At 38.5% G+C, this 15,359-nt stretch overlaps 1 protein-coding gene across 1 annotated transcript in view; it reads right to left on the reverse strand.

Annotated features, from left to right (window-relative positions):
* Window positions 1-15,359, reverse strand: part of nfatc3a (nuclear factor of activated T cells 3a) — a 79,468-nt gene that overhangs the window by 10,337 nt on the left and 53,772 nt on the right. Inside the window, 3 exon segments of the mRNA XM_048184598.1 lie at window positions 6,230-7,246; window positions 10,073-10,199; window positions 10,773-10,828. Coding sequence (XP_048040555.1) covers window positions 6,230-7,246; window positions 10,073-10,199; window positions 10,773-10,828 — 1,200 coding nt within the window.

Here is a 15,359-nt window from a genome sequence, read left to right on the forward strand (position 1 = left end):
CCGGTGCGATTTGTAAATAAACACCAGGTTTTACACTAAATGATCACAGAAATCACACAACTCCCAGAATGCACTGTAACTGACAGAGTGACAGCCACTGAATTCTGCTGAAAAGTGATTCATCAAATGGAACTGAAGTATCTGGGGCCATAAAAGTGCCAGGAAAGTGTGATTAAGAACTGCAGAGTCTGACTGATACATAAACTTACATTTAAATCTAGTGAAACTCTCAGCCAGCTGCAGAGCACTTACAGTTAACCATGAAGAGTGATTCATGACTCTTATGAACAGACTCAAGAGAAAAATTAAAACGTTGAGTTTATACTTAAATGCAATAATCATAATTATGTCATGATACATATTTTATAATAAATATATAATATATGGAATATGGTAAATAAATGACATTTGAGATTTTTTCCATTTTATTTGCATTTCTCTAAATAGAGTTTAGAAAGTTTCAGTTTATTCATTAAATAGGCCTATCGTAATGCTTTCGCAAAACATGCTGTACATTCCAATAATAGTGGTAGCTGTATGTTGACTTGAAAGAAGGTTTATGTCAGGAGCTGTGTTCTGTTCTATTTGCAGTTCATTTCTGACCTCCTTAACAACTCGACGGTACTCAAGAGCTTCAGTCAGAATGACACAGACCCTATTTATAGTGTGTGCTTTAGGGAGGATACAGTCCCTGGTGGAATCAGTTCAAAATTTCACTTTTAAAAAGGCTCAACTCCATCCCATCTCTCACACTGAATGCATGAGGACGGCTAATGTTACAGTATATGTGAGCAACATGTAGGCAGTGAGCTTGTGTGGCTGAGCATGACTATTTTGAAATATTGAGAGTGTATGAGCACACGCATGTGAAATGGTGAATTAGACCGTGCACATCTGTGAATTAGTATGCTGCTGGCCAAATGTGTGAATTGTGTGTGTGTGTGTGTTTGTTTTAATTAAAAATGCTGAATCCTTCTGGACTCACACTTCACCCCACACACACACACACTTGTCTAATTTGAGTGACTCAAGCTGTTTATTAACTCTGTCTGACTGCACATTTGAATATGTAACTGAAGTTTGGCAGAAAGCAGAAGTAACTCCCCATGATCGAATTCTGGTCCAGGAATGGTATCTTAAAGTGGTGGGTGATATGTACCATAGTCATATCATCATGTCATCAGCCTGTGAGATCGCCGATGCATGATATTATCGCTGGCGGGGCGTGGGGGGGTGGGTGTTTGTTTACTTATTTACTTATTTGATCATTAACTTACTTATTGACTTATTGTTTATTTACAATTTATTTAATTCGATTTATTATTGCGGGGGAAAAAAATCATTTTTTTATATAATTTTGTGAGCTAATATGGAGTTGGTCATGAAGAAAACTGTCACGTCGCATAGAAATATACAACCCGTGGATATCACACATGCAACTTGCAAACTTTGCACAAGAGTTATGTTGGTGAAGGACTCTCCAACCACAGTCAATTATTCCCTGAAAGTGAAAGCAAAAACCGACTGAGCTTTTGGCATCTGACACTGTCAGCGGATTCATTCTCTCAGACACAACGAGAGTTAAATCTACCTCAATGCTGATAACGGTATATCAACTATCTTCATTTATTGGCTTTACTTTTCTCTTGTGGACATACATTAAGGATAGTGAAAAAATAAAAAAGATTCAATATTTCTTGTTGAACAAGTTTTTTTTTTTAAGTCAGTGTTTGAAGCTGCTTTTAATTTTCATCGATGACTGATTACTGTGCTGTGACCAGACCTAAAGACTTTTATTAGGCCTATATAATTTTAGTAATAACATTATTATTATTATTATTAATTTGTAATTGTATTGTTATTAGTATCATTAAAATGTTTTGTTAATGTGCTATGGACACAAAACAAAACAATGCCATTTTTGCATTTGCTTAAACAACAACTGTACAGGAATGATGTGTCTCTTTTATAACAAGCACTCTTGACAATTTGTGAATAGATCACCTTGCAATTCATTTTTGATGTGGGATGCAGTTTTTTAGTTTTAAAAATATTTACTTTGAGGAGTCCTCGATTCTCATACGCGCATATCGTTGTCGGAAATGTGGTTATGTGGTGATGTCATTATGAAATAAGGAAAGGCAAATCAACTGTAGATCCTAATATTAATTTAATAATAACACTAGCCTTATAATAATAATAATAACTTAATACATTAATGGGAAAACGAGCCAATTATCGTTTTGATATCGTCAAAGGCATCAGCCATCGGCGATATCTCTGATTGTTGTTGATACAGGATACTATTGTCTATCAGCACACTAGTGTCTTACAAAAATGTTCATTGCTGGAATCTGTGCTGATGAACAGCATTTGCCTGAACTCTCTCATCAGTCATCCATGAAAAAATAATCTACTGTGATAGATGCACCAGGTTCAGTGTAATACAGCCCACACAGCAAACAAATTTTCAGTTGTAAATGGCTTTGAATAAGGAATCCATTGTGGTCTGTTTTCTGTGCTTCTCACATAAACACACCGTCAGCAAAAACTATCCACATAAACACTGAAGCTAAGAAACAAGCTCTCTCACTCTGGCTACATCCAGAATGGAATACTATGGTATGGCTTACTGTATTCTGCACAGTAAACACTTAATATTTTTAAAGACACAAAAACAAACATTTTAACTAGTAGTATGCTACTGTTCATGCTGTCATTACCTCATTATGTGCGTGTAATTTTAACTGATGGCAACTTAGCTTAAAGATAAAAATGGTTATATACACTACCATACAAAAGTTTTCAAGAAATTAATAGCTTCATTCAGAAATGACACATTAAATTAATCCAAAGGGACAGCTAAGACATTTATAATGTTACAAAATGTTTCTGTCTCAAAGACATGCTGCATTTTTGAACTGATCAAAGAATCCTGAAAAAATGTATCAGTTTCCACAAAAATATTGAGCAGCACGGGTTTTTAAGGTGCTCTAGATTCAAAAATTGAATTTACCTTGGCATAGTTGAATAACGAGAGTTCAGTACATGGAAATGACATACAGTGAGTCTCAAACTCCATTGTTTCCTCCTTCTTATATAAATCTCATTTGTTTAAAAGACCTCCAAAGAACAAGCGAATCTCAACATAATACCGACTGTTACGTAACAGTTGGGGTGTACGCCCCCAACATTTGCATATGCCAGCTCATGTTCAAAGCATTACACAAGCCAGTATTAACGTCTGGATCTGTGCACAGCTGAATCATCAGACTAGGTAAGCAAGCAAGAACAATAGCGAAAAATGGCAGATGGAGCAATAATAACTGACATGATCCATGATATCATGATATTTTTAGTGATATTTGTAAATTGTCTTTCTAAATGTTTCGTTAGCATGTTGCTAATGTACTGTTAAATGTGGTTAAAGGTGCCCTAGAACTTCTTTTTAAAAGATGTAATATAAGTCTACTGTCCCCTGAATGTGTCTGTGAAGTTTCAGCTCAAAATACCCCATAGATTTTTTTTAATTCATTTTTTTAACTGCCTATTTTGGGGCATCATTAACTATGCACCGATATATAGGTTGCGGCCCCTTTAATTCTCGTGCTCCCCCTCCCCCGGAGCTCGCGCTTGCCTTGAACAGCATAAACACAGTTTACACAGCTAATATAACCCTCAAAATGGATCTTTACAAGATGTTCGTCATGCATGCTGCTTGCATACATCGGATCATGTAAGTATAGTATTCATTTGGATGTATTACATTTGATTCTGAATGAGTTTGAGGCTATGCTCCGTGGCTAACGGCTAATGCTACACTGTTGGAGAGATTTATAAAGAATGAAGTTGTGTTTATGCATTATACAGACTGCAAGTGTTTAAAAATGAAATTAGCGACGGCTCTTGTCTCCGTGAATACAGTAATAAACGATGGTAACTTTAACCACATTTAACAGTACATTAGCAACATGCTAACGAAACATTCAGAAAGACAATTCACAAATATCACTAAAAATATCATGATATCATGGATCATGTCAGTTATTATTGCTCCATCTGCCATTTTTCGCTATTGTTCTTGCTTGCTTACTAGTCTGATGATTCAGCTGTGCACAGATCCAGATGTTCTGCCCTTGTGTAATGCCTCAATCATGGGCTGGCATATGCAAATATTGGGGGCGAACACCCCGACTGTTACGTAACAGTCAGTGTTATGTTGAGATTCGCCTGTTCTTCGGAGGTCTTTTAAACAAATGAGATTTATATAAGAAGGAGGAAACAATGGAGTTTGAAACTCAGTGTATGTCTTTTCCATGTACTGAACTCTTGTTATTCAACTATGCCAATATAAATTCAATATTTAATTCTAGGGCACCTTTAAAGTTACCATCGTTTCTTACTGTATTCACGGAGACAAGACTGTCGTTATTTTCATTTTTTAAACACTTGCAGTCTGTATAATGCATAAACACAACTTCATTCTTTATAAATCTCTCCAACAGTGTGTAATGTTAGCTTTAGCCACGGAGCACTATCAAACTCATTCAGAATCAAATTTAAACATCAAAATAAACACTGTACTTACATGATTAGACATGTTGCATGACGAACACTTTGTAAAGATCCATTTTGAGGGTTATATTAGCTGTGTAAACTTTTTTTATGTTGTTTAAGGCAAACGCGAGCTCTTGGGGCGTGGAGCACGAGAATTAAAGGGGCCGCACACCCTGAATCGCCGCATTTATAATGATGCCCCAAAATAGGCAGTTAAAAAAAAAAATAATAAAAAAAAAACACTATGGGGTATTTTGAGCTGAAACTTCACAGACACATTCAGGGGACACCTTAGACTTAAATTACATCTTTTAAAAACATGTTCTTCGGCACCTTTAACTAATAATAAGAAATTGTTCTTGAGTACCAAATCAGCATAGAATGATTTCTGAAAGATCACGTGACACTGAAGACTGGAGTAATTGCTGCTATGAGTCTGCTTTACCCTCACATGAATAAATTAAATTCAAAATATATTAAAATATAAAAGTTATTTTAAATTGCAATAATATTTCACAAGGTATAGTTAAGATATTTTTCGAAAATGGAAGGTCATATTGAGTACATTACATTGTAATAGCAGGGCTTGACATTTAGCCTTGTTATGTGCTTGTCCTTTGGACAAATAAACAGGTCATTCACTTGTCCAATTTAAAAAAGCTACTTGTCCAGAAAGAAAAAATGATTTTTAAAATACTATAGTATATACTGCAGAAACAGTGAGAGTAATAAGGTAGTAAGCAACTCCAAACACAGCCTCTCTGTTTTCCTCCCCCACACTACTAACGTTATGTCTCACAGTTCTGCTAAGAAGGATTACCAGCGTAATGAATCCGCCCTATGTCATGATACTCTTAAAATCTGGGACCTGCCAACCACTCTAATGCCTCAGGCAACTTGTGCATGCAAATTCATTTTTTAGTAAATGAAGCATTAACTTGTTTATTTATAATATTCTAATGTTCTTGCTCTACTAGTTCCTGTTATGAATAAGCTTCTACTGCACAGATTCACACATATTTATTCACCCTTAATGTATTATTCACACTGATTACATTACTGCAAGTACCTGTCATTCTCTAATATCCATAAATATTATATATGAATAAAGATAATAAAAAGGTTATTGTTTCAGTGAGTACTACAGAAACTATAATGAAGGGGGGGAAACAGACATGCCTGCTGGTGGGATTCATGCATTGTAATTTTGGTCATCATAGCTAAACCAAATTCAACCTGGAGTCAATGGAAACTGTCTTCATATTACCACCAAAATCTCAGAGCGGCAAAATCTTCCAGTATTGTATTCTCCCCTAGCAAACTGTGTTAGCAGCAAACTCTTTTTGTTATAATTTTAATACATGTCAATCACAACAAATTATATTATAATATAATATAATATAATACATATATTTTTAACTGTGACCAAACATTTTATATTATATTAAAACAACATTTTGGTAAAGAGTTCCAGAAGCTTTAAATATCTTTAGCATAAATGTGATCATATCTCAATATTTTGTGCTTAATTTTCTTACAATTTCCATACACTGCGCTGCACCGGAAGTTGCGGTGGCCACTGAGGCTAAATGTGAAAGGGACCATGCACATTCAAATCCTATCAAGTGTCATAAGATGAAAAGACACTGTTTAACAAAATGCAAAGACTCACCATCATCAAGCGTAATGTCCTGCAAGCCAATGGTACGGAAAGTGGGCTCTCTATCCTCTGGCTCCTGTTTGATGTTCAGCCTCTCTTCCTGTTGGCTCAGGGGGTGCACCAAAGGACCTGAAGTGGACAACCCAGCCAAAACAGGGCTGCTAGCCTGTGGGGAAGGCTGTCCAGAGAGTGTCATGGGCCCCAAGGGGCTGCTGGATGTAGGAGACGGGGAAGTAGGCGAATGGTAGGGGAGGGAATGGAGCTGGGGGGACGAGGGCCCAGAGTGGGGAGATGGCACCATACGAGCAGGAGCACTGGAGGGTGTGGGGCAGGAGGCAGACCGCTGCCCAGCTGGATGGTAGACCAGTGGACGCTGCAGCTGTGGGACTGGCTGTCCCAGCGTGTGGGTGGGTGATGGGACCTGCCCTGGAGTGGGGCAGTGATAACCTAGAGAGTGATGGTGAGGGGCTGAGTGGGCCATTACCTGGTTGCTACCTGTACAGGCTGCATGGCTGGGGCTGGAGCCAGGCCCCGGCGGCATTCCAGAGGTGGGTGTTGAAGAAGCTGGGCCGTACACCATCCCCAAACCCAGGGTGTGACACCCGGCCGGATCGGACTGGAACGGCATCCGCTCATAGGCCTGTGGGGAGCCCACAGTCATAGGAAGACTGTGCTGACCGTTGAAAGGCATGTTGTGCTGTATTGGTGGGTAAGACGGCCTGGCAGTGGCAGCAGGGCCTGGGTGGAAGGGCATCTGGCATTCGGGAGGTGCATTCAGCCCTTGAGCCTGAAGGTGGGGCAGGTGGGGAAGAGTTGGGGAGCCCATTGGAGCGCAGGGGGCCTGGAGTGGGTGCAGGCCTGCAGCCAGGCCACGTGGGGAGCTGGACAGAAGGCCGTCTGGTGGGTGGGAGTGCTCTGGGGAGGACAGCGGCTGAGCGCAGACCAAACTGGCAGCATGGACCAGAGGCATAGACATGGGCGGCACGGCAGGGGAGTCCAGATCATCCCTATGTTCTTGCTTGACCAGGACTGGAAGGATGGAGAGAGAGAGAGAGAGAAAGAGAGAAATATATGGGTAAAAAAGGAAGAGAAAAAAAAACTTTACTTGATAATCTTATTTGAAATCTCATTAGCTATAAAACGTAACTGAATTAGACTGAACAGTAATTATCTGTTTCATTTGGTACTTTTTAAGTAATAAAGTAATATTAGCAATACACCTTCAAGTATTTTTATTTATACTTTTATTGTGATCATATTCAGTGTTATTGAGATCTCATGATGCCATTACATTAGCATATCAAACTGATTAACCATCCTGGTCTGGAAATTTCTTTTAAAGTTTAATAGATTCACAGCACTAATGAACTCTTGTCCCATTTCCCATCTCCAATAAATCTGACAGCAAAATTATATGGCTAACATATGTTCAAGAATTATGCTCAGTATAAAAATTGCACATATTTCATTATGAGCCAATACTTCCATCAAACTCTCCTCTCCACTCCTAAATGTGCACACAATGAGTAATAGTAACACATAGTGTTCAGTAACCCATTTCCCGATCTGCCATTTCCCTGGCCCGTATGAGTGGGGGATATTTTTACTTGCTGTGGACTTTGAGAGAACATATGTTGCCTGCTTGAGTGCCATGTAAACCAATGCTGAATTTGGGAACTGAAGAATGCTGTCTGCCCTCCAGCATAGCTCCAAATGGGAATCAAAATCCAGTTCACAGCCCATACGCTGCTGCAAGGCCATTACTGTGGTAAAACTGTAGTTTCCTTATATGAAGTGCAAGTGGCGACCATGTGTGGGAGAGAGTGTGAATGCATTTGAGTCTGGTGTTACTCATTGTGTATACACAATGCACTTGAAAAAAAAAAAAAAGTTTAGTTTCAGTTTATTAATACAGCTAATAGCATTCGTTCCAGGTGCATTTTAGACCAAAGCTGGTGGATTTGTCTGTGACAAACAAAGAAGCCTGAGACAATCAATTAGGTGGATTACAAACTACTTCCTAGCAGGCCTAACAGCATTCACACTGCATATAGTTTAATTCTGGATTAAGATCTCTGCTCATCACATCAGACGTCTTATTCATTACCCATGAAAAGTCTGGCTCTACTCTAACAACACAGCACCTCAGCCCTTCCCCCTGCCATGCCACTTTCTCAGTGGGCTGATGCCATGGCAACCACAGTCGCCGTGGCCTGTTCATAATATTGGCTGCCTGTGCTGTCATGTGATTGGCTGAAACCTAACGGGTTAGTGTGGAAAACAGGAAACCCTAATTTGAGTGGGTGCTTTGTGGAGCGGAGAGGGTGGGCGGTAGGCTGGGCCTATCTCGCTCTCTCACTCTCCCTCTCTTTTTCTTTCTCAATCTCTTCTACAGGTTAGCATGCAACTCAGAGACAGAGACAGAAAAAAGTTGCTCACGTGTGATTCAATTACGCCAACGCTGTTTTTCGGTTTGACTCACTTTGGGAAATTAATACCAAACCAGCTTATTGCTATGAGAACCACACACGATTACACTTTATTAGAAACTCTATAAGCCATAATTAGAGGTAACCTTTTACTGCACCCTGGATGCTGGTCTATCCCACATATGTATGAATATCAATTTCAAAAGCAGAGCTAATAAATGTGCTAATGTAATGCATGCCAACTAAACGTGAGACACATTATTACTGTCATGTGAATCATCAAGCTCAAGCTTGAAAATTTTTCAAAACGCAAAGCAATTCTCCAGAACATGACTCTTAAGACAGATGAAGCCAACAGGAGATGGAAACAGAATGAGAGAATTTAATGAGAGTGAGAAAGACAGAAAGACAAAGACAGTGAAGGGGTCCAGTTCTTGAGTAATAATAATAAATAATAAATTTGCATGGCTCTTGCCACATGTAAATCATGCTGATTCTTTCTTTATGGTGTTTTACATGAGCGGTTACCAGGTGCTCAACTGTTACTGGAACAACCTCATCCCTAACCACACTGGTGCACAGTGCAGAGGAACGCTGGCATGATCAAACGGGTGACTCTGTTGTGAAAACCCACATGTGTGCCATTCTTGTTACTGTTAGGTGAAGTTAGCAAGAAAACTGTTTTGCATGAAGGCCAGACTCAGACACAATCCAATTCTTGATGTAATGTGGACTTTACATTACATTATCGCATTTGTCATAAAATTCCAGAATACATTACAAGATTCAATATATTTTTTATATTGTATTTTCTTGTTTATACTGTGATGTATTAATATTATTTTGGCTTTTTTTTAAACTGTAAAATGTAACCACAATTACAAAAACATATTGAGCTTATCTTTAACAGAGCTGTACTGAGTAAAATACAACCTGAACCTGTGCACTCAGGACTTATGAAGTATTTTTTTTTTTTATTAATAGTTTTATTCAGCAAAAATACATTAATTTGACCATTAGTGACAATAAAGATTTTTACTTTGGTATAAAAGATTTCTATTTCAAATAAATGCTGTTCTTTTGAAATTTCTAGTCATCAAGAATCCTAAAATAAAAAAAAGTGTTGGAAGACTAGATATATTTATATATAAATATATTCACATTAATACTGTTTTTTTTTCTGTACATTTGATCAAATATATGCAGCCTTGGTGAGCATAAGAGATGTCTTTAAAAAACCTTTAAAAAAATATCTTACCACAAATCTTACCTCTAACTAAATGGTAGTGTACATCAATTTATATGAGGTCATAAAAATACATGACATTACTTAGTCAAGAGCAAAAAATAGTTGAGTAATATTCTCAGCCATAATTTCCTTTAGGAAATTAGTGTTGTAATGTGGAACGTACTGTCGAATACAAACCTGGCAGATAGGTAAAGCGGTGTGACTGGCTCCTTTTCCGCTTGCCATTGCACACATAGAACTGCACCTGCACTGCTGAAGTGACCGTCTTACTGTGATAAGGAGGCACCTCCACCACAATGTTTGACTATAGATGGAGACATGAAACATAACATTACTAAACAACACATCATGGATGTCGGAGGCAAACCTCTCAAAGCTGTTCAACAGAAGAACACAAAGTTCAAACATAGCTCTAAAGACTCGCATTTCCAGATTCGGAAACAGTTTCGACCCAACAGCCATCTTTGAACTGAACTCCCTCTCCCCTGCCTCTATGTCTCCACAGCTACTTTAACAATTTTGAAAGGATGTTCAATGCCATATTACTGCAATAACATGCACAAGATACTTTAATCTGATATTTAGGATTTACATTTTTCTTCCATATTTTTCTATATACTTATTTATTGTTTTTTTATGTGCGTGTGTGTGGAATGTGGACGAGAGATCACAATAAAGGCAAGCTAACTATAGTCAAAACATACTACAATGTCCTAAAATCTATCATATGTTAATCATTCAGAGGACTGATGGGAATTTCAGCTTTAAGTTCTGTTAAAGAAGAAAAGACTAAAAAATGCTATGTTGACATATTTATATATGAGCTTTTGTTGGCAAATATTTATTAAGTCGTGTAAAAAGAAAAGCATTCACTTACTCCTTGACTCTTCTCTCTGATGATCTTAGCCTCCACCTCCCACTGCGGTCTTCCATCTGAAAAAAGAAAAGCATTAGCTGCATACATGAGAACAACATATTAGGCCGGCTACAATGACCTTAACTGAACTCTGTGTGCCAATATTTGCCCCTCAAATGTAGGTAACTTGACCCTCTCGTCATTACTGCCACAACCATCATGTCCACTGAAACTTCTAGGTTACAAATAGCTAATCAGCAACGGGGAGCTTTACTGCTGCGTGTTTCTACAGGTGCTCCTGCATCGAATACGATGAGAAGCATGAAAAATTATGCTACACCTTTAGAATGATAAAATGATTAATTGAATTTGCATGCAAACGATAAGCCTTTTCCACAAAAGGAAAGAGGCTCAATTGCTCGAATAGATCAAAATGTCAGCTCTATGCAGTGACTGCGTATAACAATGACCTGACCACAAAAACAAAATGTTGTATTAAATACTACCAAGAAAGAGGGCTATAAATGCTGGAGCTTTGTTAGCAGAGTGAGTTCTTCACAGTGGGATACTCAAATCAGATCAGTCTCACTCTGTTTGCCCTTTGCTGAGAGGAACAGAGAAGACTCTTAAGCCCCTAACAGGTAATGATGTCATTTATAATGTCGTTAATGTCTTAGAGAGGTGTGCGGAATAACTTTATTTATTGTTGAATCATGGCAAGACGCGTGGAATTAATGCATTCATTGCACAACGCCTCCACATGCTGCCCATGGAGAGGCACAGGATCTCTCGGAAACATGCTGTCATCTAATTTTTCCTTTGACATGAAGCTAATCAACTGCGCAGACGTCTTGCAGACACAAAATAAAAGCCAAGGGGACCAGAGCCAACCGGTTAAGACTGATCCTGGATCAGTCACTTCATGGATCATAAATTACATAAACTGCAAAAACAGCAGATCTGATTTACACTCTTAAACACATTTCCAGCTTTGAAGTTTGTGCTTGACATGAGTCTAACATGGGTTCAAACAGCAGTATACTCCCAAGAATGTCTAAAATTAATGTCTAACAATGTGGGAATATTGGGGGAAAACTTTCAAAAGGGTTATGTAGTGGGCACGGTTTGAGGACTGATATCAAACTGAAGATACCGCTGTGAGCAGTTTCATAATCACCTGGTGCATGACACTCCAGAGACTGCTGTTTACACAAGGTTACTGTGTAGAGTCCCAACTCCCTTCTGTGTCAAGAGGCATTTTGTTAATATGAGAATGACCTTGGACGCCTGTAATTTCAGCAGTAGTAGTACAGCAGCACATGTTGACATTCACCGGACACCAGAGAGGGCCCCACATGAGGGCAAGTTCGAACCAGACAAGAACACACAAAAGAACGCATGCTGTCCTAATTCTTCAGCTCAGAAATACTGCTGTTCTGTTATTATTAGTATGATAAACAAACTTGTGAAAAATAAATTCTGGCAAAAACCTTTGTGTGTCATTATGTGGAATTAAATGTCCTGCTGGCAAGCGGAAACTAACATGAATTGAAACAGATGGTTAATGTAACTCTTCGCTTACAATTTCCTGAATCATTAAATTATAAAAACTTTTTTGGTTAGCTTTTTTTCCCCCCATAGTAAACACTTAATTGTACTTAATATTCCTTATCTGTCATTTATATTATCTCACTGTAACCACAACAAATGAATAATCTTTGAGGACTATAGGGGGAAAAGCCTGTAAAGCCTGACATATAAAATTATATTTTAAATAGAGGAAAAAATAAATAAAAAAAGTAGATTTTTGTTGATTATCATATTTGTTACAAAAAGATAGGGTGAACTACCCTTTTAAGTTTATTTTTATTCCTGAATAAGAGGGCAGTAGTAAGTACAACTTCTGCTATCCAGTTCTGTGGTTGTCAAGGTAATAAAAAAACATGAATCATTTGTTAACTCCTCTATATTTCTAGCCATTCAGCAAATCGAAAATAAGTTACAAAGTCTCAGAACCACCACATGGGCTACTCAGTTAGAAACTACACATCTAATTACTGTAGATCCAATAGTCATTCAATTAGATTAGATACAATCTGTCAAAATTAGACCTAAAATTATCAGTTCTCTTCCTCTCATATGTCCTCCTTTGTCCCCTACTGCTAGAGTGGCCCCTAGGGACGAATGTCTCTCAGATGCACGGCTCCGTGCCAGTCCACAAAAAGACTTCTCCCTACATTTTGGAGTGAATTGTGGATATAATTTTATGTATTCCAGACTCAGTCAACTTTTATCAAAATGTTAGACAACATTTTGCTTATAGATTCAGTATGGGTTACTATTAAAGCAACAACACAGTTTTCCAAATTAAACCCTGCGGTTCGTGATGACACATCGATGTCCTAAGACACGAAACGATCAGTTTGTGCAAGAAACCAAACAGTATTTATAATTTTTTACCTCTAATACACCACTTTGTCCAACTTCCTTGAGCGTGCGCACGGCATCCAGTGCGTAAGGTGTGCACGCGCTCTGGCGTAGTTAACGCAAGCACCGGAAGTGATCTTTCACATGTATACATCACTCACTGTTTACACAGTGCACAAACATTGTAGGTACGACGGCTAATCAAAATGGTACTTACTTGCGCTTATCCGGATTGTTCAATCCGACATAAAACTAAAAGATTACATTCTGTCATGCGAACTCATTCGGGAGTGGTGACTTTCCATGCATTACCAACTTCTGAGCCTGCTCGCCTGAAGTTATGGTTGATTGCTTTTCGGCTGGATATCAACACACCCATTAACGTAGTAAAGTTGTTGAGGGTCTGCAGCGATCATTTTTCCCCTGATGATTTTACATACCCAGGAGACGATCACATACGACTGAGGTATGTGAACAAGATCTTTGTATGTGTCCTTTTTATTTGTAAAGCTGCCCTTACGAAAAGGAACAAAATAAAATTTTTGATGTAATAAAACCATGTTTTTTAGTGGTTCACTTCCATTTGTATAACAACCGTTGTACCACAGGCACCATGTTTAAACTACGCCAGAACGCGTACACACCTCACGCACCGGATGCCATGTGCGTGCTCAAGGCAGTTGAACATAGTGGTGTATTAAGAGGTAAAAAATTATATAAATACTGTTCAGTTTCTCGATCGTTTCGTATCTTAGGACATCAATGTGTTGTCACGAGCTGCAGGGTTTAATTGGGATTTGTCTGTGCATGCTTTTTTTTTTACTCTCATAGATTTTGTTACCATTGACATGCATTATACGACTGACAGGCTGCAACGGTTGGAGTCAAAAATCAATTTGTGTTCTACTGAAGAAACAAAGTCACTTACATCTGCCCTGGGGGTAAGCAGAAAAACATTTTTTGGGTGAACTATCCCTTTAAGAAAACATGACTAGCCCAATACTACTAATTTTCTATCACTTGTTGAATATATCTTTAATGGCTTATTGCAAATAGGACATCAGTATTAGACATCAGTAACCAAATAGGGCATCAGTATTAGACATCATTAACCAACAGTTTATGTGATGCTGCCAGGTCAGTATAAAGTCCAAGACCAGTGTCATATTACTGAGTGCACCTTTAACAACCTATTCGATTTCAAACACAACTGCAGAACACATCCTTGCAAATCGCACAGACATTGCTGAGTGATGAGCTCCTGCTCAAAAAGATATTAACTTTTCCCCAGGAGCTGCTCAAGGCCAGATGTGAGAGCTAAATTTCCACCCTACTTGTTTAAGCATCTCAGGATTTTCCATTTTTATACAATGCAACAAAAGCATGGGTTATCACCATACAGATTGCCTGGGGGTTGCCACTTCACAGGGAGCCAATTAGAGGAAAGGTAAGTTCCAAAAGGTGCCTCTCTGAGTTAGTTTGTTGGGTTAGAACAGCCCTGTGTGTTTATGTGTAAACTCGTATGGAGTGAGTCAGTGTGTCATTGTCTCAAACTAGAATCACACACATAGACACACACTCAAGGCAGGCCAAGACTCGTATTCCCAGAATGCCTTTCATTCATTTCCTTCATCTGAGGCTGGTCCTAACTTGCATTTCATTATTTACAAACGAGCGTCTCCATAAGCGACGGAAAAAATGAGCAACAGCAAGAGAGAGTGTTGCTTATCGAAGAATTTCAAAAAGAGCACACAAGTGATGCTGGAAAGAGTAAAGGAAAAATTTATTTTCTACCATGCTAGTTATGAAGAGTAATAGAGTATGAGAGAGAAAATATAAATAAATATGGAAGTAAAAAGAGAGGCTGTCTGCTTGAGATGACAGACTGTCTCTGAGGGCTCTGATGAGTGTGTAAAAGGTCTATATTTTAACAAAAATCCATACAGACAGAGTGCTGCTGGGGCTCATGACACAGTCTAACCCCAAAAATACTAAGTCTAATAAAGCCTCTTGAAAGCACAGTGACTGAAAGCTGAGGCTTCAGACTGATGGCCACATGGCAGCCCTGTGTGTCAAATGGGAGAGAAAGAGTAACCTACAACAACTGAGCTATAGTCAGGTAGATGTATCTAGCAATATTCAAAACTAAATATGTTCAAAACTGACTACTCAGTGGGTTGC

This window comes from Megalobrama amblycephala, linkage group LG3 (genome assembly GCF_018812025.1).
Source record: "Megalobrama amblycephala isolate DHTTF-2021 linkage group LG3, ASM1881202v1, whole genome shotgun sequence".
NCBI lineage: Eukaryota > Metazoa > Chordata > Actinopteri > Cypriniformes > Xenocyprididae > Megalobrama > Megalobrama amblycephala.